The 21,571-nt window shown below is 34.8% G+C and overlaps 1 protein-coding gene across 3 annotated transcripts in view; it reads right to left on the bottom strand.

Moving 5' to 3' along the window:
- Window positions 1-2,825: 2,825 nt before the first annotated feature.
- Window positions 2,826-21,571, bottom strand: part of SEC24B (SEC24 homolog B, COPII coat complex component) — a 43,574-nt gene continuing 24,828 nt past the window's right edge. For all 3 annotated transcript variants that reach the window (XM_079307328.1, XM_079307327.1, XM_079307326.1), the window contains 17 exons: window positions 20,607-20,709; window positions 19,616-19,742; window positions 18,894-19,003; window positions 17,907-18,019; window positions 16,424-16,542; window positions 15,952-16,007; window positions 15,437-15,643; window positions 14,959-15,082; window positions 14,204-14,362; window positions 13,614-13,787; window positions 12,859-12,969; window positions 11,435-11,610; window positions 9,697-9,834; window positions 8,667-8,771; window positions 7,598-7,690; window positions 5,940-6,043; window positions 2,826-4,714 (listed from right to left, as the gene is read on the bottom strand). In XM_079307328.1, the coding sequence (XP_079163454.1) occupies window positions 4,600-4,714; window positions 5,940-6,043; window positions 7,598-7,690; window positions 8,667-8,771; window positions 9,697-9,834; window positions 11,435-11,610; window positions 12,859-12,969; window positions 13,614-13,787; window positions 14,204-14,362; window positions 14,959-15,082; window positions 15,437-15,643; window positions 15,952-16,007; window positions 16,424-16,542; window positions 17,907-18,019; window positions 18,894-19,003; window positions 19,616-19,742; window positions 20,607-20,709 (2,134 nt within the window). In that variant the 3' untranslated portion in view covers window positions 2,826-4,599. The remainder of the gene's footprint in view (window positions 4,715-5,939; window positions 6,044-7,597; window positions 7,691-8,666; window positions 8,772-9,696; window positions 9,835-11,434; window positions 11,611-12,858; window positions 12,970-13,613; window positions 13,788-14,203; window positions 14,363-14,958; window positions 15,083-15,436; window positions 15,644-15,951; window positions 16,008-16,423; window positions 16,543-17,906; window positions 18,020-18,893; window positions 19,004-19,615; window positions 19,743-20,606; window positions 20,710-21,571) is intronic.

Below are 21,571 nucleotides of genomic sequence, written 5' to 3' on the forward strand. Positions count from 1 at the left end.
GGAAAAGACAAAGGCCGTGCAAGTGGATTGAAGCATAAAATGAATAAAGATCTATTATGTGGTTATTTGAATAGTCATTTTTGTTCTAGCAATCTTTTACATTATGCTAATCATGTGAGAATTCTCTTGATACCCTCCAAAAAGCAGAAATTCCTTCACATTTTTCCATGGACAGAAATCATCAGTATCTTGTGAAGAACAATAAAATGTTCTCAAAAGAGACCTGAATCACAGCTATTTGCGAAAGTTTTTGGTTTAAAAACACTTTTTAGATTGCTGAATTTAAATATAACATAACATCAGTTTAAGTAAAGACATGCAAGACTGCTAGAAATGGTTTTCTTTTTTTTTAATTCTAGAGGCTGAGAAGTAAAGAAATTGCATCAAGAAATGATTACAGTTTGCCCGTTCCTTTTAAAATTTCCAATACAAATCTATCACAGATCCTGGTATGATAAAAATCAGAAGTATCTGTGATTCCAATTATATTCTACCTCCTTTATAAAAATCTGAGATGCAATAGGGTATGTAAAACCCTCTCACCCTTTTTTAGAACTGAATAAACTACCAGAAAATACTATATAAAAATTTAACATGTATTAAAATATGAAAAAATTCTGCTTTCAAACAAAAGATAATTTAAGTATTTTTTACATAGTAACAGACATTTATTTATGGTATTGCATAATTTCACTGCCAGCTAAACCTCAGACCTCCCCACTCCCCACAGACTACTGAATTTCTTCAGGGTTACATCCTGCCTGCAGAGGCAAATGCAGTTAAAAACTTCTAAGTGCAGAAGTCAGTGACTGAGGTTGTAGTGACTTTCTCATTTACCCATTTGTGTGCCATACCTTGAAACTTCATCATAAAACTCTTAAAATCTACCTGATACGAAAAAACTTGACTTCACATTTAAAATTACTGAAGAGCTCTTGTCTCTCAGGATTATTAATGATAATGGCTTTTTACAAACACCATCCATAAGAAAACTATCTTTTCAGTAGCTGACAAAATTTACAGAAAGCCAAGGCAAAACAAAATTTCATGTCCGGGTCACCTTTCCTTCACTGTCATAAGCTCTACGTCAAGATTCATAAACAGTTTATTTCTAATAAGCTTAAGAACAAAATAAAGAATTGAGTTCAATAACACTTCTCAGGGACTTGCATCATGCATCCTACCATTCTAAGAGCTTCACGGGCTCCAATTTCCCCCACAAGAACTTCCATGCTACTTCCTTGGTAAAAGAAGTACAAGACGTTGCATTGTAGAACAAAGAAATGAAAGGGACCCCAACTGTCAGTATTTAAAATACAGAACATTTTAACTGATAACCCAAAGACTTACTTAGCTGGGGCAGGAAAATCCCTGGGAAATCTTAAATTTCCAATGAAACAGACATGATGTATATTATGCAGTGTAGAAGACACTTAGGGAAAAGTTCAATCCCTAGAGTGTCTAGAGAGCTACTTTGGACAATTCAGCACTCCATTTAAGCAGATATAAAAGTATGTCTTTTATCTCTTCACCAAACCCTTACTTATGTAGGCAACAAGCTTGTTGAGTTTCACAGTACTTCTGTTGCTGGGATCAATCTTTAATCAGTATCTTCTGCTACAGTGGCATGATCCAAGCCTTTGTAAGAGAAAATTTCTTTTCAATCACAGAACACTTAGAGCTGGAAGGGACCAGAGCTTATCTGGTCTGACACCTCTGCTCAAGCAGGCTCAGCCCAAGGCATGTTGCACAGGATTGCATCCAGATGACTTTTGAATTATCTCCAGTGAAGGATACTCCACAGCCTCTCTGGGCAATCTGTTCCAGTGCTCAGTCACCTGCACAGTAAAGCAGTTCTTCCTCATGTTCAGGTGGAATTTCTGTCCATCAGTTTCTGCCCATTGCCTTGTGTCCTGTTGCTTGGCATCACTGAGCAGAGCCTGGCTCCATCCCCTTGACACCCTCCCTGCAGATGTTTAAAAGCTCTGAGTTCCCCTCCCTGTTGTCTCCTCTCCAGGCTGAACAGGCCCAGCTCCCTCAGCCTCTCCTCACAAGAGATGCTCCAGTCCCTCATTGCCCTCGTGGTCTCCACTGGACCTGCTCCAGGAGCTCCATGTCCCTCCATGAGCCCAGAATTGGACTCAGCACTGCAGATGTGCCTCACCAGGGCTGAGCAGAGGGGCAGGATCACCTCCCTCCACCAGCTGGCACAGCTCTTCCTAGTGCACCCAGGATACCAATGGCCTTCTTGGCCACAAGGGCACTGCTGGCTCATGGACAGCTTGCTCTCCACCAGGACACTCAAGTCTTTCTCAGAGATACTCCTGCCATACTCTATTGATCAAAAGACTAAAATCAGTACTCTGAATCCTAAGATGTTTCAAGTTCATGATGTTTCCATGAGACTGTCTTTTTAAAACTTAAACCAAAGACCAGTCAGAATGGACATGTACCTTATAATTAATAAAAAAGTAACTATATTCTCTGTGCTGTGTAATAATTTTACTGAACAAATAGCTCAAGAGATGTACTTTTCATAATTTTTATGTACAAAAACTATACTAGAAGAATAAAACTTTAAGAAATTATTTTACAGAATATGTTGCAATGAATCATGGTGTAACATGTTCCCAGATATCAATATCAAACTCACAAATCAGAAGCATCTTCATGGAGCATTTGAAATGTTAACATGCTCTTCTCATCTTTGCAAATACAAATGATTTTTAACATGCCCCACTCTTCAGCAGCACTTAGCTTTCACCCAATGCACATTACTTTACAAACAAGTACTGAAATCCTGAAGGTTTGATTTCGGGACAACATTCAGCATTGCCTCAGATGTTTATTACATAATAAATTAATTTACTAAAAGGAAAGTTTCTCTTATGTAATTCTTTGGGTAACTTAAACACATTTAGTTAAGGACAACACACAAATATAAGGTATCTTCTCCAAACAATGAGTTTGTGCTAACATGCAGAGTAACACTACCTGCGCAATTTAACTGTTGTAGCTTTCAAAGCATTTGCAAACCATAGCTAGTACATTTTCTCCTTCACTATTCGATTCAGGGGCTATAGCAGTTAAAATATGTTAGCATTTTCAAGGCTACATTAAATTAAAATGTAATCATACTAATCATCATTTACTTTTTTGTACCTAATTATTCCATTGTAGTCACATTTCATTAAACCAAACAGATAAACAAAGTTCAGGAAACTAAGTATGATAGATTGTGCTTTATGAATTAATTCTAATGTGTCTTTAAAAAAAAAAGCCAAAGAAAACCATCCCAACTTAACCAAACTGAAAAATCTGCCATAAATATATCAAAAAGCCTAAACCATTGAGTTACCAAAACATTAGCAAGAGCAAAGATTCTGAAATATGCAAGTGTGATTACATTTTGAATTTTGTCATTTTAAAGCCTTTACTTTCACTGATGCAATGCAATCAATTTTTACATCCCTTGTTTTTCTTTAGATCACAGCAGAATTCATATCTTCAAGTGTGAGTGATTACCCACGCTTACTCTAAATGGCAGACAATACAAGTTACAGGAATCTGGACCAGGACTACAGTAGTTACAAAATGCAAAACAAGGTTAACAGATATGCCTTCTTTAGGGTAATACATAACAAGGGGTTTAGGAACTCTGTATCAAAACTCATTTCAGATTATGTGGTGTTTCCTCCTCCCTTCCACAGGTCTGTGAAATAAGGTGGTAAACATGTTTTTTTCAATATTTAGCTCAGTAAGAGATTAGCTGGAAAATGATTATAGTTGCATAAATATAAAACCACATGATAAAGCAAAGTATTTTAATTAGTAAGCCAATCATAAATAAATTCACCTAAAATTAACAGAAGCAGCAACTGTATTCCTTCTACATTGATATTTTTTAGATTGTGTTTTAATAGTCAACTTCATTGTCTAGCCTGGGACAAAACAATTCATCATCACCGAGCATTCAATTTTGCACAATGAGCTAAGTTTTTTTTAGTTACATTTTTTACATTTTCTTTACAAATGTAATACCTATGTACATTATATATTTTATTTCTACAATTGATTTACTTTACTGAAACTCTACAACTTTCACAGGGAATTTGCTGAAGTCTTTAGCAAATATGAACCATTCCTTTTAAAAAGAAATTCATATAAACAACCAACATACATCACTGCCCTTGGACATCTCTGTTAAGGATTTGGATCTGGAAGGGCTACTATAACAAATGTAAGAAAAAAGGCTTTACCTAATTGTACATTTTGTTAAGAAATATCATCCCACATAGCTACATAAATTTACCAGCTTGCAATAAACAGAGCACCATACCGCTGCACAACTGGAAACGTGTACAAACCAATTTTAAAGTTTACTAGTGAAACAGCTTCATCACTCGTAGCACTTTTAGACTGAAGGAAATCTGCAAAATTCTTTTGGAAATGTATACTCCTTTAGCTGTAAAGCATCCAGAACAGTGCTGGTCACTGTATATTGTGAAGAATAAGCATCCACTTCTGTAACTTCCCATATGCTTCTCTTGGCCCATGTCTCTGTCTGAACCCAGACTTTTTCTTCTACCTATTCCTTGGTCACTTACAAATCTGCTGTTGAATATTAAGTAGGAATTCATAATAAGAGAAAGCTGCTTCTGTCCGATCCTCAATTAAATGCTGAAAAAAATCTGTTTTGGCAGGGTTCTCATCTCTGGAAAAAGAAAGGGAGGTATTAAGCAAAATCAAACTTTCAGCAAAAAAATCCACTGCAAATTCAAACAGAGGGATAAATTCTAATAAACTGCTTACTGTCATTTTGAATATAAATTCAGTCCAAAGATATTACAATTACAAATAATCCAAAGTCTAGGAAAAAGCTTGAAGTTTGCAATACACTGTCAAACAACAGCATCATTTAAAGTATATAAAATGGTAGAAAAGCAGGTGAAATACAGCATTTAAAATATCTTGCAGAAACACAAAAAAGGAAATGTAAAAATTCTTTTGTTTTAGAAGCTAACAGATATACTGGTGGCAATGAAAAATTGCAAACATTACATCTGTGCTTACATGTACTCTGAATCTCAATCTCAATCCCCCCCAGGCTTTCTTACTTGGCAACAGAATAGAAAAGGTAAACATGTCAAAGACCAGGTATCCAAAATTATTGCCCCCATAACAATCTGCTGGGACACAGTCCTCTGTTCTAGTGTTGTGCAGCATGCAGCAAAGCTCTCCTACTTACTATGTACTATTATACCTATTGTTATTTTTTGCAGAAATTCTTGCAAGTCAAGCAGCAGCCACAATGCCAACAGCTTAAGACCTTCAGTCCTGTATTTCAGTATGACTTCTCTGAGCAAGTCATCATACTCTCTAAAAAGTGATCTCCTATGCAGCTCAGTAAAACAAGTACTCTACAAGTGAAATGTAATCTCAAGTATAATCATTTTATAAAATTTAAACCTCCTTAAACAAGCCATAGCTTGAAAAGACTTCAGAACTTGGCTCATCTATCATAGATCAGCTGCTGTCCTATAGATCTTAGTAACAAATACAAACAATTATTAACCCATCTACAGATTATTAACTTTACTTGAATCTTTTTTATATACATATAATGAAATTATAAAAGGTGTACCAGCAACTAACCTGGTTAACACCACTGATCATAAGGACATCCATGCGGTTTACTGTATTCCCAATATAAAAATATCCAACTAATTCCTATCAATAGAACTATGAGCAACTGAACTTGCACTAGATTCAAAGATAAAGTTTATCCTAGACAGCTTTATAAACAGCACTGTATCAGCTGGGAAGGTGATGTTATTCAATTTCTTCCAAGACAGATACACTCACTTTTCATCAGTCTTAATGAGAAATTGTAAATGCAAGTTGTGAGTAACAACTCAGTACATAACAGAAATACTTACTTTATTACTTGAAGAACTGGACTTAAAGGTCTACTGTCTCTAAGCCAAGATATAAAAGATCGTGTCCTCTCTGAAGAAGGTGCATCCACCTCAGGAAGCTGTGTCTGGTTGAAGGTGATTGAAAGAAACCATCACTTTTTACTACTGAAACTGTTTTAAAAAATCAGATCCTGAAAGTTGTAATATAACTCAAGCCACAATTTCTGTTAAGAAATTGCCAACCATGATCTACAGACACAGATGTTTTTCTTCAGCTTAAAGGACAACACTTCATAATATCTGTGGTGCACTGCTATCTAGGAAGGAGCAAACTTTAACTTCAATTGTGTTTTAAGTGCAAAAGATTTTAGACAGCAATGTCATCTTTTCAAAATGCTGCTTTTGCAATCTTCTTGCCTCTATTTTCTTCTGTCAATCAAGTTCCTAAATGCTGCACTTTGCATCACTGAAGAAGCAAGAAGTAAAATCTGAATTTTATGTAAATATAAATGGAAAGATGCTACTGGACTATTTGGTTAGGGAATAAGCTGAAAAAATAGACTTAAAAAGAGCTGAGCAATTTACTGAGCTAAATATATCAGCCAATACGATGTTTTAAGACAATTAACATGACATAAAGGAATTTATTTCAGTTAAAGCAGTTCCACTGCTAACTTTGTAGAATGAGGGCATAATTAAAAGCAAAGATAACTTTATGTAAGTTTTTGTCTCATTTTCATTATAACAGATGCTATATTACCATTAGGAAAAAATTATCATCCTTCCTTTATCTGAGTTCTTCCTGGAAACTCTATTAACTAATACCACCAGCTGGTTATAGGTGACAGTTCTAATACATGCAAAATACAAAACTCTGAACAAGCAGTCCAGTTTTACAGTAATCTTATAGCTTACCACTCTTAACTGTTCTTGTCATTTTCCTGCTTGACATCATGCAACTATAAGCAGAAAATATCTACCTATATGTTTCTATGCTAACATGTTTTGGTACTATCTGAATATAAACATTTGATTCTGAACTCTCCCAGAGTGTCTTCAAAGGGTCCATCCTTATCTGCCAGTTGTTGATACTATTGAATTATTGCTGCTCTGTTTCATGCACTAGACTATAGGTACAGGTTATAACATTAAAAACCCCTCCACCAAAACACACATCCACGGGTCTCTGATGTTCTAACAGCTGAAAGTTTCTTTTTTAACATTGAGTCAATGTTTGGGAGCTGAGCAAAACTTAACTCTTACCATTACTTACAGGCCTATTGTGTCATGCCACAGATTTGGTATCTTACAGCAAGTTCAGAGAACATGCTATCAATGAAGTAACAACACATCTGAATAGATAATTTTTGTATTAAGCCTGTTAAATGACTTCCTTTTCTTGTGAATGCACATGTACTTCCATTAAACTAATAAAAGCAGTTAGGTTATATAGCAACTGTTTGGCATTTCACAAATGATTAAATTTACATGTTTACATTCTTTCTTTGAAAACATCTTACAACTTCTATCTGGCTCCTATGAAGCTGACAAGAGGTTAGAAGGTACCTAACCAGAAAAAAACCCAACCTTATAGTTACATAATTAAAAACTGAAAATGCAGAAATAAATGCACATCCTAAGTGTATGCAGTATACAGCTCAGCTCATTAAAATACCTACCATTTTCTGTGGAACTGATGCATAGTTCGGGTATCCAAGAACATCTTTTATGAAGTTGTTATCACAGTTTTTTCCAATCCAAAGGTAAAAAATCTGTAAGGTGTCAGAATCAGTTTTAGAAAAGGCCCTGCATACATTTTAGAGAAATGGGCAAGTGGTGATGCAATAGGAATAATACCAGAATAGTAACTTCCATGCAAATGAATCATTTGAGTGTTCCAGTTGCAATTCATGCATACATGTCTATATTCATAAGTGTGTAAATATTCAGTACATTGGCAACATTAGAATAAGGTCATTAAACATTAAAAAAAAAAAAAAAGTAGGTAGAATTCAAATACTGAAAGAATGAGGTTGCAGGGCACATTTATAATAGAACTGTTAATGCAGTAATTTCCCATGTTACCTCCTTAAATGAAATGCCTCAAATTATTTGAAGTCACACAACACTGTTGGTTACTGCACACTGGCTTCCCAATGTAAACAAGTTGTAGTAAACCAATTATCAAAGTATGTTGTAGTAACTATTTCAGAGGTCTGGAGACAAGCTAGTTTTACATTCAGACTCAGCCCTGAAGTGATTAAAGGTTAAAAGCACCTTTTAGACAGCCATTGGAGCAGTGTAATGCTTTATCCAATTAAGTATGTTTCAGCACAATTCCTACAAATACATTAAACTGTATTACAGATTTTGTTCACTATCCAATTCCCTCTCACTTGCAACCCTTACAGAACACAGGCCTCAAATCATAAACCCACTCTTGGTGCGTTGCTGAGAAATGTTCCTGCATCAAGCATTTTGTTAAATCCTCTAGTGAATGCAATTTAATAGCCATTAAAAGAAACTCTGAAAAATAAAAAATCAACTTCCATAGCCTCAAAGATCAAAATATGAAAACTTTCACTAGAATGCAGATTACTGTCAGGTTATCTGAAATGTTGATTCCCAACACTGTTATTGCTGAGAGCTGACTGGTTTCAATAACACAACATTTTGTTATTTGGGGTTGTTTTTTGGGGTTTTTTCTCCTTAGCTTTAAAAAAGGCAATGTGTAAAATTTTAACTTACTGAACCACAATCCATAAGAAAAGCTCCTTCTCTTGTCAACTTCTCTGCAGACAACTTCTGAAGGGGTGGCTGAGGAACAACTCTGTCATTTACATGTATTGTACTCTGGAACAAAAAATCAATACTCAATAACACTAGAATTTTACCTTTAAAGATAAAACAAAATAGTAAAAACACTGATAATCTCTAGTGAAATTTTGAGGATTCTCATATAACAAAATACTATGTTAAGCCTAAAATGATTATGTACGTCAAACAGTTCTAGAATGTTACTTATTCTAAAGGCTACTTTAATACTTAAAACATAAAATGTGAGTTAATTTAAGCTTCTCACGTAGCATTTTTGATGCTAGATGTAGAAATTTCAAAGGAATTACTACTGTCGACACTGAAGTTTTCTACAAACTTTTTTTCCATTCAATTTCACTAGAAATGTTGCAAGAGCAGAAAACCATAAAATTCCACTCCCCATAAGGAAGGGATCAGTATATTATTGCATTCAATTAACAGGAAGTCCCCTGATTTAACATCCTGCCTTGAAGTGACCCTTGGGTTTCTCTAGAGCCCTATGACTGAGCTGACTAAAGAATCTGGCAGTTTGCACTAATACTGTAGGCTGTTATTCTGGGCAACTGCATCTGATTTCTGTATAAAAAAACCTTGAATCATCCATCAGATCTATTACACCCATTTACCGCAGACAGTTGTAAATAATAAAAACACACTGAAGATGTTTCCAATACGTACAATTTTCTTTACTTTCTTTGTATAATAAAAAATTATGGAATTAATTACTAACTACTGGAATTACAGTCATTGAAACAAGATGAAGTAAAACCATAGTTCTGCTCATACCACACTACTGTACTTGCAACTCAAGACTTGAAAATAATGTTTTTCTTGATTTTTTATAACTTAGAGGAAATACTCCATTTGTATCACAACAACAACATAAAATAACTGCAGCACAACTCCAAATTCAATGTGCCATTAAAACTAGAAAATGCTATAACCAGGCTTCATATATTACCTCATCAGTCAGCTTGTCTATTCTGTACAAGTTGGGATGTATCATCTTCATCAAATGAACAAGAGGCTGGCTCTTCATCTGGCACATTGCATAGACACGATCATCCAAGCGTGTACTTGTGCCTGTTCTGAAGGCTTTCTGCAAGACAACATTACTACTCAAAAAAATCCTGTATTTTATGTCACATGTAAGAGTGCATTTCAAAACTGACATTTTCAAAGTGCCAAGCAGAGGTGGCAAAGCTTTTGTAAAGAAATGTATCTTACTGGTAGAATTTTAATCAGATGGCTTGAGCAAAATGTTTAAAACATAATCCAGTCCCCTCCTTACTGATGAAGGGGAATAAATTTCTCCCTCAGTCTGTCTAAAATCTATGTGTAACTGGCCCAGCAGTTCTCATTTTTATTCTTGACAAGTGACACTGGCCTGTGAAACTCACCAATGCAAGCTATCACTGGAAAGATACAAGACATGCAAAGGTCAGGCAAGGTACATATTGCACAAGACTAATTCTGAATTTATAGTAGTAAGAATTCAATGTTAAAGAAAAGCTTTGGAATGGAAACATAACTTTCATGTTTTATACGTGAAACTAGACTCTCATAAGGTAAAATTTATTTTTTAACTCTCTCTTACTGAATTTTTCAGATCTCCTTTAGAAGAAACTGGTACACAACTGCTGTGAGAAGCAACACAATGAAGTAGACATCATAATCTAACTCAGTGGAGAACATTCCTGTAATCAAAGCTCATATTCACTTCTACAACAAAACTAATGAAATCACTCCTTGGCTGCAACAAACATGTTGATTTCTGGTTTCTCTGTATTCTAGGTTTTATTCTTGTTAATAAAAATAATAAAAAAATCAAACCTAAACAACTTTTCCCTGCCACTCTTATTTCTGTCTTTTACACAGGTCTTGATAATGAACTGCTTTTTCCCCACCCTTAACTGCATTTGTAATGCAAAGACCAAAAATCACTACATTATAGACTGAAGTAATCACTAAGACAAAGAAAATAAATTATTACACTTAGATCTCTTACAAGGTTTATATAAAGGTTTGCTCATTAGAACACAACCATGAACTGTCAGACATGAAAATCTTCATGCAATGAGACTTATTCATAACATAACACTGCAGGAAGCTCTCTCTTTTAAAGTATGATGTTCAGTAATCCAAACTAATATATCACTAAAATAATAATATAAAAAAGAGTAACTACTTCTATGTGAACTTTCAACTATATGACTTGAGTTTCAATAAAAAATGCTATCGTATCTCCATGGAAACTCATTTTTCTTATTGGAACTTTAAAGTATGGATTGGAATATACATATAAAATATATATTGGAAAATACTTGCTTTTTCTGTGATAACATTAAAAAAAAGAAGTACTAATAAGCAGTTTGCAGCAACTTTTATGGACCACACTAAGGAGCTGCAAAAATCTGAGAAATGTTAATTGTAAATTGTATATTTATTTTCATTGTAAAGCAGTATAAGACAAACAGTAAGAAATTCAAAATCAAGAAAACTAATAATGTTCAGACATTAACAAATTAAAATAAGCTACTGCAGTCATCTTCTACAATGAAGTCCAGTCAGCATAAAGATAGTAATCCAATTTCCATAATTTTAGAGAAGTGCAGACACTGCTTGACCTAGAACTCAAGAATTCCTCAAATGGAACAATGAACTAAACATCAAACAGTAATCCACTAGATCATACATACCTGTTTGAGAAGAGCCAAAATATAGAGTGGGAAGAGCTTGAGGGAATTTGGTGCTATCAGCATGGACTGCTGCAGATTTGAGGCAGTTGACATGTAGGCTGCCAAGGAGTCCACCACGGCATTGACTAAGGCATCTCTTGCATCTGCAAGGCTGGATGAAACTGAGCGATCCACAGCTGGAGGATTAGGAGGGGAGAAGTTACTAGTCATCTAGTACTTCACTCATTCCCTTGAATTTTGAAAATTTTACTTGCACTTCTGGGTTACGTTTCAAGACTAAAAAAAAAATCTCCCAAACCACATCTGCATTCTAATTTTTTTTAGGAGTAAATTAGATGACTGTCCATACAGAAACTCACTTTTACAATCCTTAAAAATATAGTGCAGCTAATGTCAGCTCCCTGGTTTGTGCTCTTAAAGAATTAAAAGAAAATTTTAAAGCAATCATACATAGTGAAGTCTAAATATAAATTTAAACCTTATAGAAACAAACTTAGCTATTGTTGAAATGTTGTTGCCCAACCTCCAAGATAAAATTCACAGCAATTAATTTTTACTTTTTTTCCCCTCACACAAGAAATTTCTTCCATTACTTCAGTAGCATAATTGTGATTAGTGTAAATGCAGCTCCATCTTTCTATGCTGAGCAAGAGCTGCAAACCCTTTGCAGATTGGAGGAAGCCACCTGCTGGACTGAATGTGCATTTAAGAGGAGATCACAGAATGGTTTGCTTTGGAAAGGACCTTAAAGATCATCTAGTTCCAATCCCAAAAGACAATTATGTCCCAAAAGACAGAATTACAATTTACTTCTTCTAACTGATTTCATTATTAATATACAATATAGCACATGGTAAAATGCTGCATGGAGTCATACACATTTAACAGGAGAGATCAGTCTATGAAACAGCTACTTATGACCCACAATTTTGGGATAAGTAAGAATCCTCAACCCTCCAAAAACAGAAGAATGGAAAACCAGTATCTCAGATACACTGTTGTCAGGAATTCCCTTTTAGTCTCCAGCAACTCACTGAACTGAATCACTGTTTCTTAAGTAAGTTTCTTAATAATTCTTAGAATGCTGAAGTTTGAGTGAACAGCAATGATAATGATGATACAAACATTAGAGTTTTGATTCAAGTGCGTTATGATTCTTTGTCCTTTACTAACCCCCAGAAAACAAAGCAAGAAGGCTCCTTTTAAAAGACTAAAGTCAACTAAGATTCAGAAGGAGGAGTATTTCAGTTCATAGTTTCACTATAAATTTGGTTTTGTCATCTTTTGCACTCACAGGCTTCAGCGTGTTGCACTTCAATCAACCTTTTTAAACAATATCCAGGCTTCATTCACTACTTATTTAAACAGCTGGCAAAATGAGGATCATGCAAAAAACCATGTGAATCTTCCTGGTCTGCACTCACCCATGTTTGCTAAGAGGCACACAATTGCTTGTACGTCTGCTCCTGCATATACATCAGACAGGGAACTCACTACAGGCAAGCAAAGCGTGTGCACTCGAATTCGACGCTCACCTAAGAGAAATTAGTGGAAACCATTAGACATTCTCTCCTAGTAGAAGTAAACAAATTCAGTAATTACTGCATCTCCTCCCATCTAAGATGCACCCATTCTAGAAAACATACCAGTCAAGAAATTGCTGCAATACTGTTTCCGATTGTTGCCTTGACCTGTTCAAATTCTACTCTAAAGCAGCACAAATTGATAACACGAACTAGCAACATCCACATAAGTGGATCCTACAAACGAAGCATATTGATATACATCCCAAAATTTTGTGGCATCTTCTATCATACAAATTAACTGCTATTCTTTATGCTCACCCATCGCTGTAATTGCAGCTTGCTACAATCCATGACAGGTCTGTGTATTTGTGCCTGCCAAACACGTTATTGCTTGTAACAATGGCCACACTTTTAAGTAAGAGAGTCTTGCTGAATCAGCACTATGTCAGAGTCAGATGAAACTTTCACATTAAAACAGTGTTTATAAGGAATTCCATTATGTGATTAACTGCCAAGTAGGCTTGCTAGCTTACTAGCGCTGACAAGATTCTTTTAGGATGTAGAGCACAACAACAGGCTGTGAAACCAACTTTACAAACATTACATCATAAAAAGAAACAAAAAGCCCACTGACCAAATGTGTATTTATTTACCTTTACTGGAAGTATACAAAAGAGCTGTTTGAAAACAAACCAAAGATGTATCAGTCAGACTTTCCTCTATGGACATTTGTACTGCATATCCAGCATCAGGATTGACATTAGCAAGGGACAGTAAGTCAGTGGATCGTACAAAAAAATTCCCATGGAAAGTGTGTATTGAAAGACCTAGAAGTAGAATAAATAATTCAGAGTGAGGTTAAAACATCATGGAAAACTCTCACCAGTAACTAATACCTTAGCCCTCAAGCTAAGGTTGAAGAAAACAGTAAAATTTCTATCATGAAGAACCAATTACATGAATCAGTAGACATTTCAGCATGATCCTGCAGAGTTCCTGTTCAATTCTAAACACTCCGAAGTGAATGATGCCCTTACACTGCACATCAACTTACAGTAAAATGGTACCATCAGCTAAAAAACAAAACAAAAAATCAAACACCAAAAGCTAACTAAAGAAGGTAATTCTTCAAAGAAAAAAAAAACAACATTCAAATTAATGTTGCTAAAGACTAAGCACATTCAGAATGATTGCTAACACATTTAGACCAACCATTCCATATGAATCAGTATTTAAGACACACCTTTTGTACATCTTATGCGCATAACCGCTTCAAATCCAATCTTTCTTGTAAGGTATCTCTTCAGGTCTTTTTGCAACTTTTCAGCCTGAGCAGGATTATGGCTGTGATGGAAAGATGGATAGTAATAGATGCATCCAGCAGAATACTTGGACATGCAAGCTGTGAAGGAAGGGAAGATACAGTTAAGAAGTAAAACTGTAGTATGAAATCAGGACATAAAAATTTTGTCTGTACTTCCAAAAGCCACATCTATGTTCATCTTCTCAATATCACCCACATCAGTAAGACAAAGAGAACTGTCCCAGACCCGTGAAGATGGAAATTAATCACTCCAACACATAATGACCTAATTACACACTAAGTTCAATAAGCATTCTACATTTGGCAGCTAAGTCCTTGCAGAAGTATCTAACAATGTAGAGGCAAAATCAGGTGTATGTGCAGAGACAAATCTTGGATAACTATCAAAAGATGAAAACTGTTCTACCCCTATAATTAAACTTCATTTATTTCTTGCAGTTTGTTTCCTGTTCTTGAGCAGAATACTTCACATTTAAAACTCTGAAATCCTAGAATAAATTGTCTGATACCAACAATGTAATACTTCTGTTCTTTACTTCCATCAAACTCAAGGTCAATTCCTTTGCAACATGAGCTCCAATTACAGAAGTGCTAAAATATTTACATGGCTTAGGAATTCCTGTGCTTCTGAAGAGAGACAGCAGTGCAGAAAGAGGGAATGAGGTACTCCTTACCAAGAGAAGCTAGATCAGAATATTGTGAACTTAAGAGAAATAAATCCACAGCAGTCTGCTGGCCAGAGCAGTCCAGTGCCAACTTCTTATAAAAGTCTGTTGCTGGACCAAGATGCTGGACCACCTTTATAAAAACAAATCACACAGGAAGGAGTTATGACAACAATCATGCTTCATGAAACAAAAGACATACTATCCAGCAGCATAAGAGTAACTGAGTCACAAATATTTGCAGTTTTGCTTGCCAAGAAAAATTATGGATCAAAGGCCAAAGACAGCTCATGCACTTCAAAACTAGTAATATCACACATGCACATATAAGTAGTGATCTTAAATGCACAAACATAGACATAACTAAAATTTTGTTAATTGCTATAAATGAAGACCAAGTGATTGATCTACCTGCAGAACTGTGCAGGTAAGAATGACATAGTCAGTCCTTAGTCTTTTGAAATGAGTAGTAAGGGAAGTTTTTTACCTTTGTGCTTGACCTTTGATTGGGATCCTCTCTGGAATGCAGAAGCCCAGCTCCCAAAGATGGTAACTGTGTTTGAAACACAGAGATCCGACCACCCGTTGGAGACATCAGTTTAAATGCAGCTTGAAGAGCAGGGCCCAAAGCACTGTGTGTTTCTCTTGTATTGGTGAACATATTTGGTAATGCATTCAAAAGATCTTTTATCAGCTGCAGAACATATTGAAAGGTGTTTTATGAGACTGCAAGCTTGAGATTTTCTGCTGTTTCTAAAAAGCTGTACTGCCATGACTGAAGTGGCAGAATCAGTACCAAATATTTCAGTTCTGTTTTAACACACTAAAGAAAACAAAGCTGTAATTTTAAAAGCTATGATGTATCCACAACACAACATGTAACACTTCCATAGCGCTGGAACTACATATTATGAAGGTTAAGTTTTAATTCAAAGTTTAACAGGAACACCTTTTGGAATATTTAACACCATAAATTCAATTATGTATTTTGAGCAATCATACCTCTTTGCTTTCATGGAGATTTACAAGTAAACTATCTGGTGTAGGTAGGAAAATATCTGTGGAGAGAATAGAAAAAAAAATGTATTAAAGGAAAAAATAACACTAGAACAAAACATTTCATTGCCCACTGCTACAAACACAATGAAACAGACTACTTTTCTAATATGTGTCTTACAACTAAATATTCCTTGTAGATAAGTAAGTAAATTATAATATGCAGATACACCTGTTAGAGAGAGCAATACAGCCTGTACAAAGTTTGATTCAAAGCAAAATTAAGCATTGAATTTTATATTTTAAACTTCACCTACTCTGTAGCCAGTGCAAGACTATTGTTCAAAAAAAATATTCTCATTCAATACCATTGATCTAATACAAAATTCTGAGAGATTTTAACCTTTGTTCTGGGAAAAAAAAAAAAAAAAAAAAAAAGGGTTCTCAAAAATTCAGCTTCCATTTTCTTTTTACTTACCATCAATATCTGAGACAATCAGCATCTGAGGCTGTGATAAACCTTCTTGCAAGTTGTAAAACTGAACAGTGCTGTCAAACGTTATGAACCCTATCCTTGTTCTTGAATCTCCAGGCAGCCTGAAGCATTAAAAAATAAACTATTAAGCCCTAAATCTCTCTCTCAAGACATATAGATACTCAGGGCTCCTGCTGATGTCAGCAGAAACTCAGTTTATGTGTAAAGAAGTGAAGGGAGAACATAAGAACGGAGGTCTGAAACATGAATACAATCAATATTTCCTCAACATTTTCTGAAAAGCTGGGGCAATGATACAGTTTATAACCAAGTGTTACAGATAAGCACTCACTAATATATTGATGCTTTGTTCCACAAGAGAAGAAGTTCATTTAAACATTAAAATGACACATGAAAGGAAGCAGTCTTCTGAGTTCTTGAATAGAAAACAGTGCATTTTGCTCTTTCCTAATTCAGAAACCCCCCTTTACTAATGTAGTTACAGAGTACTTACAGATCTAAATCAAAATCCAATGTCTCTACAATGCAACATATTTATTTCTCATGCAGACCACACTTCAGTGTATGGCATAATACAAAATTAAAGACTACATGGAATTTCTCAAGTAAAACATAAAAACATCATGAAGTGCTGAAAACCATGAAAGCAACCAAGAGCAATAGAGGAAAATACTGCTGTTACCATCTGGGTATATAAATGAGGTGGATGCAGTGATTTTCCTGTGGACTTTGCATGGGATTCTAAAAATTTTCCTATAATCATTAAGTGTATTTCTGAGATTCTGTTGACAAAATAGCCTTAACAAACTGAACAAAGAAAGACTAAACCAAAAAATGGAAGCAAAGGTTTTCAATGCATATGCTGAGTTCTTCATGAGAAAATCAAGTTCACTACGGAAAACTTGTAGAAAGTGATTTTCAAGGCAAAGTCTCCACAGGATTAGTAGTCAAAAGGCATGAACACAGTGAAGTTCATTAACCCTTGCTCAAAATGCACCAGAAACAATCCAATATATGCTGTCCCAGTGCAAAAATAAAAATACCAAAAAGTTGTCACACAGCAACTGTGATCTGAAAAAAACAAACTGACAACACAATTACCTAGGCAATCTTACTCTTGTGATTACAAGGTGTGCAGCACCTCAGACCTTTCAGCATAAGAACCAGATCATTTAACATCTGTAATTTATTACTTGTTTGTCAAAGTGGGGGGAGGGGGGGAAGAATGCAATTTAAAAATCTTTATATAATCAATGTGTTGTTAGAAGTTACAGCCAAATACTCCTTGCAGATAAGTAATTAAATTATATGTAGATACACATGCAGGGAAGAAATTCCAGGCAATGGAACTTCTGCCCTTTAGGGCCAGAATGTTTACACTCTTTGAAATTTCTTACAAAATTTTCAGTTGCAATTTTTCATAACAACATGTTAGCTGATTTGAAAAGGTTATTTATATTCTTACTTGTCCAGGTTTTCCAGCAATGATTGGCAGAGTATTGTCAAATATCCAGCCTCCACTGCATTATGAGACACATCTAAAACAAATAAATACACCGCAGGCTGAGGAGGCCGAAGCTACAAAGTAAAAAAAAAAAAAAAAAATTCAAAAATCATATTCAAAGAAACGTTAAAAGTGATCAGTTATTAGAAAGGGAAGTAGGAAAAGGGAATACTTAGAAAAATTACAGGTATACATTATGGAATAAAGGCAATTTACTAAGCAATATGAAGATAGACTTAACCACAATCCACAGTGGTTAAAATATTGTACTTCAGGGAAAAAAAGGGTATTTTAGTCCCTTCTTTCAACAACCAATTCAAACACGATAAAAGATAGAGACTTCTATCCCTTCAATTCCATTGCTCTTTCAGTACACCGATAATGTGATCCACGAAACACGGTTAAAGCATTCTACCTACACCCTTTCCCCAACTATGTAACAAGTTTACTCACTGTTAAATGTCTGCCACAGAGTTTCAATTCAAACACATGTGAACAATTTATTTGTGCTGCTGCTAACAATGCCATTATGAACTAAGCCTTTTTCCAGGCAGACAAGACCACCATCCCAGCAACTGTAAATCCTAATAAGATGCATTTCCTAACAATTACTAACTAGAAATTTGAAGCTGAATTAACTGGTCTTTCAAAATCTCCTCAAAATGAGGGAAAGGCAGAAATCACATCGCATCAGATCCAAACCTGCCACATTAAATTACATTGGATGCAACACATATTGAATTACCTTTAGCTTTTCAAAAGCTTCAGACTATTTACATCAGCCAAAATTCAAAACATGAATTTAACTATTCTTTGGTGTTAAGAGGAGCTCCACAAAAAAATTAATACACACCACACCACTAGGTCACTATGCAACATTAATTTCAAGCACTATTATATGAATACGCAATTGCTGTTGAAGTTACTATGAAAACTTTTTTTTTTTACCATATAGTCCGAAGAAGCAATGAATTCCACTGTAGAATTTTGCACCTCTGGCCGTTTATGAGGCTCTCCATAAGACCGTGTCAGAGGATTATACATAAATTCTTCAGGAACTATTAAAAAAAATTCCCCCCAAATACACATTATTTTTGTAAGAAAATAAAAACTATTACTGCAGCTAAATGCAAAGTAATGTGGGCACACTTCAATTACTGCAACAGCAAAGAATTCACATTAAGGATACATATAGAAAGGAACATTTAAAATACTTCAAGCATATCTTTATAACATCGAAATTCAGTAATTGGAAAGAAAAGGTTTATTTTAAACAATGACAGATCCCCAACTATAAAACAGCAATGCAAGCAGAACAATCCACAAGAAGCAGGAATCTGCGGCTCGTAACCTCAGGCCTAGATTGTAGCTGTCATCATGTTTCCATTAGCATATTGCAACAGTAGTCAGTGGGATTAGATGACTTCATTAGACAAGTAATCAGCGTATTATGAATAATTTTCTTCATCTCCCCAAAGACTGCAAAACACTCTTTTGCTTCAAGAAAAAGCACAACACACCTGATTTAAGATGTTCTTCAAAATCTCTGGATCGTAAGCACATTCTCACTGTAGTCTATGTTTTAATCTAAAATATCTCATGAACTGATATGATGCAAATACTTGAAAGAGATTCTATAAATGCAACCATCTCCTGCTACAGTCACTTACCATCATTAACTCTATAGCAAAGGTTGCATTTCCACCGCCTTTGATCAATGAAGGAAACAAAAGGGTTGATGTAAGTCCTGCAGGATCTGCACCTCACTATTGTGCTTGATGTTATTACTGGTAATTGCTAAAAAGGAAACAATGAAAAGCAGTCACAAAGGTATGTAATAGACTTTATGGAAAACATTTCTGCAGTACAGTTCATAAAAGCTTTGTAAGACTACATTTTCTATCATCTTTCCTTTTAGCTGTTTAGTTCAATTTTATAGAGTAGTTATGATGTCTATTAAAACAATCTTTCCATTAAAACCAAAACCACCCCCATTTAATTATTGTCTTAATATAATCTCAAAATCAAAGATGTAGTAAAACATTAAATGAAGTTACCTTAAATTACAGCTACTATGGCAAAAGGAAATATGCAAGGACAACTTTTGAGTGACACTATATGAAATATGATGCACAGCAAACCTTACACAAAGAACATACATTTAATAAAAATAAGTTATACCAGACAGTTATTCACATTTTTACATAAATGTTAATAAATTAGATTGAGAGAAGTTGATTAACAATGATGAATATCACTTCAGTCTTATATTGTGCTTACATTCTATTGACAGCAAGTATCAGGCCAGCCACACACACAAAACGAGCACCCCCCTTCAGGAGGGCTCTGTGAGCAACTTTTCAGGATGTATCTGACAGTTGTAAGCCCAACACATAGAGTGGGAATTCTTCAGAGAACCACAGGCAAGCAAAGATTTCCAACAATAAAAAAAAGAAACTTGAAGGGCTTCTCCATTATATATTTCAACGAAGTAGCAATTTCAAGGCTTTTTTTGCTCTCCTCCTCTCCAAGTTACAGACAATTTTTTGGTACTTCTGTTAAACTTAGGACTTAGAGTTCATTATGTTTTATTATTTGAATGAAAATAGAACAAATGCATATATGAAACAAACACAGACATACAAAAGTAAGGAACTTTACCGTTAGGTCCCTGAAGGGATGCAGCAACAAACCCAAAGGAAGCTTAGCTTTGTTTAACAAAGCCTGTGTCTGTGGAATATTTGTCAATGTACATCGAAATGAGCTAAAAGGAAATAGAAACATTATGTTAAAAAAGAAATTTTAAAAGTTGTTGAAAACATTGTGTTAACACCTGATTTTAAAGAACTTAGAAATTTAAAAAATCCTATATTTTACAAAGATAATTTAATTTAAAAAAAATGGATAAAGATTTTAAAAAAGGCTTTGTAAAGAAACAACAAGAAACATTCCCCTGCTCCACAGTTCAGCAATGCAAGTATAGCAAAACTAACTTGCAATTAAGAGACAGAACTGCTTTAGATACAACACTCCATGATAATTATGTATTTTTGAGTTCAGTATAAAGATTTTTCAAGTAAAGAGTATTTAACTAGTTCTCAGAATGTCATATTTATGTAAGAAAACAGTAGAAAAGGATCCCAAATACAAAGAGTCAAAACCTTCTGTTTTTTGTAACATGAAGGGACACTAAAAAAGCCCAAGGCACAAACAGTGCTGTCCCAAGTGTTCCACATGTAAGAATGATTTCCAGGCCTTCAGTTTTCTGATTTCTGTTTTCTGGTGGGACTATGCACTGTCACTACAGCAACAAGGATGCTGAATCACTTTGGGGCAATGAAGAATATTGATTTTGGAATTACAAATAAAATCATTGGGAAATAGCACTTTCCACTGTACTAAGCTGCACTTGACTTGGGATAGTTGATAATACTACTTAATGTTAGTTAGAGGAAAAAGGATACGTGATTGCAGAATTACCATAGTAAAATACACTCAAAAATTATTAAGTGTATTCAGACAATATTACAAAATATTCTACGAAACATATTGTGCAACATTAACATACTTATTAAAATACCTTTTTTAAAAAATGGATAAAACGAGGCAAAGGTAGAGAAAAATTA

The sequence above is a fragment of the Erithacus rubecula genome (genome assembly GCF_903797595.1).
Source record: "Erithacus rubecula genome assembly, chromosome: 5".
Classification (NCBI taxonomy): Eukaryota; Metazoa; Chordata; class Aves; order Passeriformes; family Muscicapidae; genus Erithacus; species Erithacus rubecula.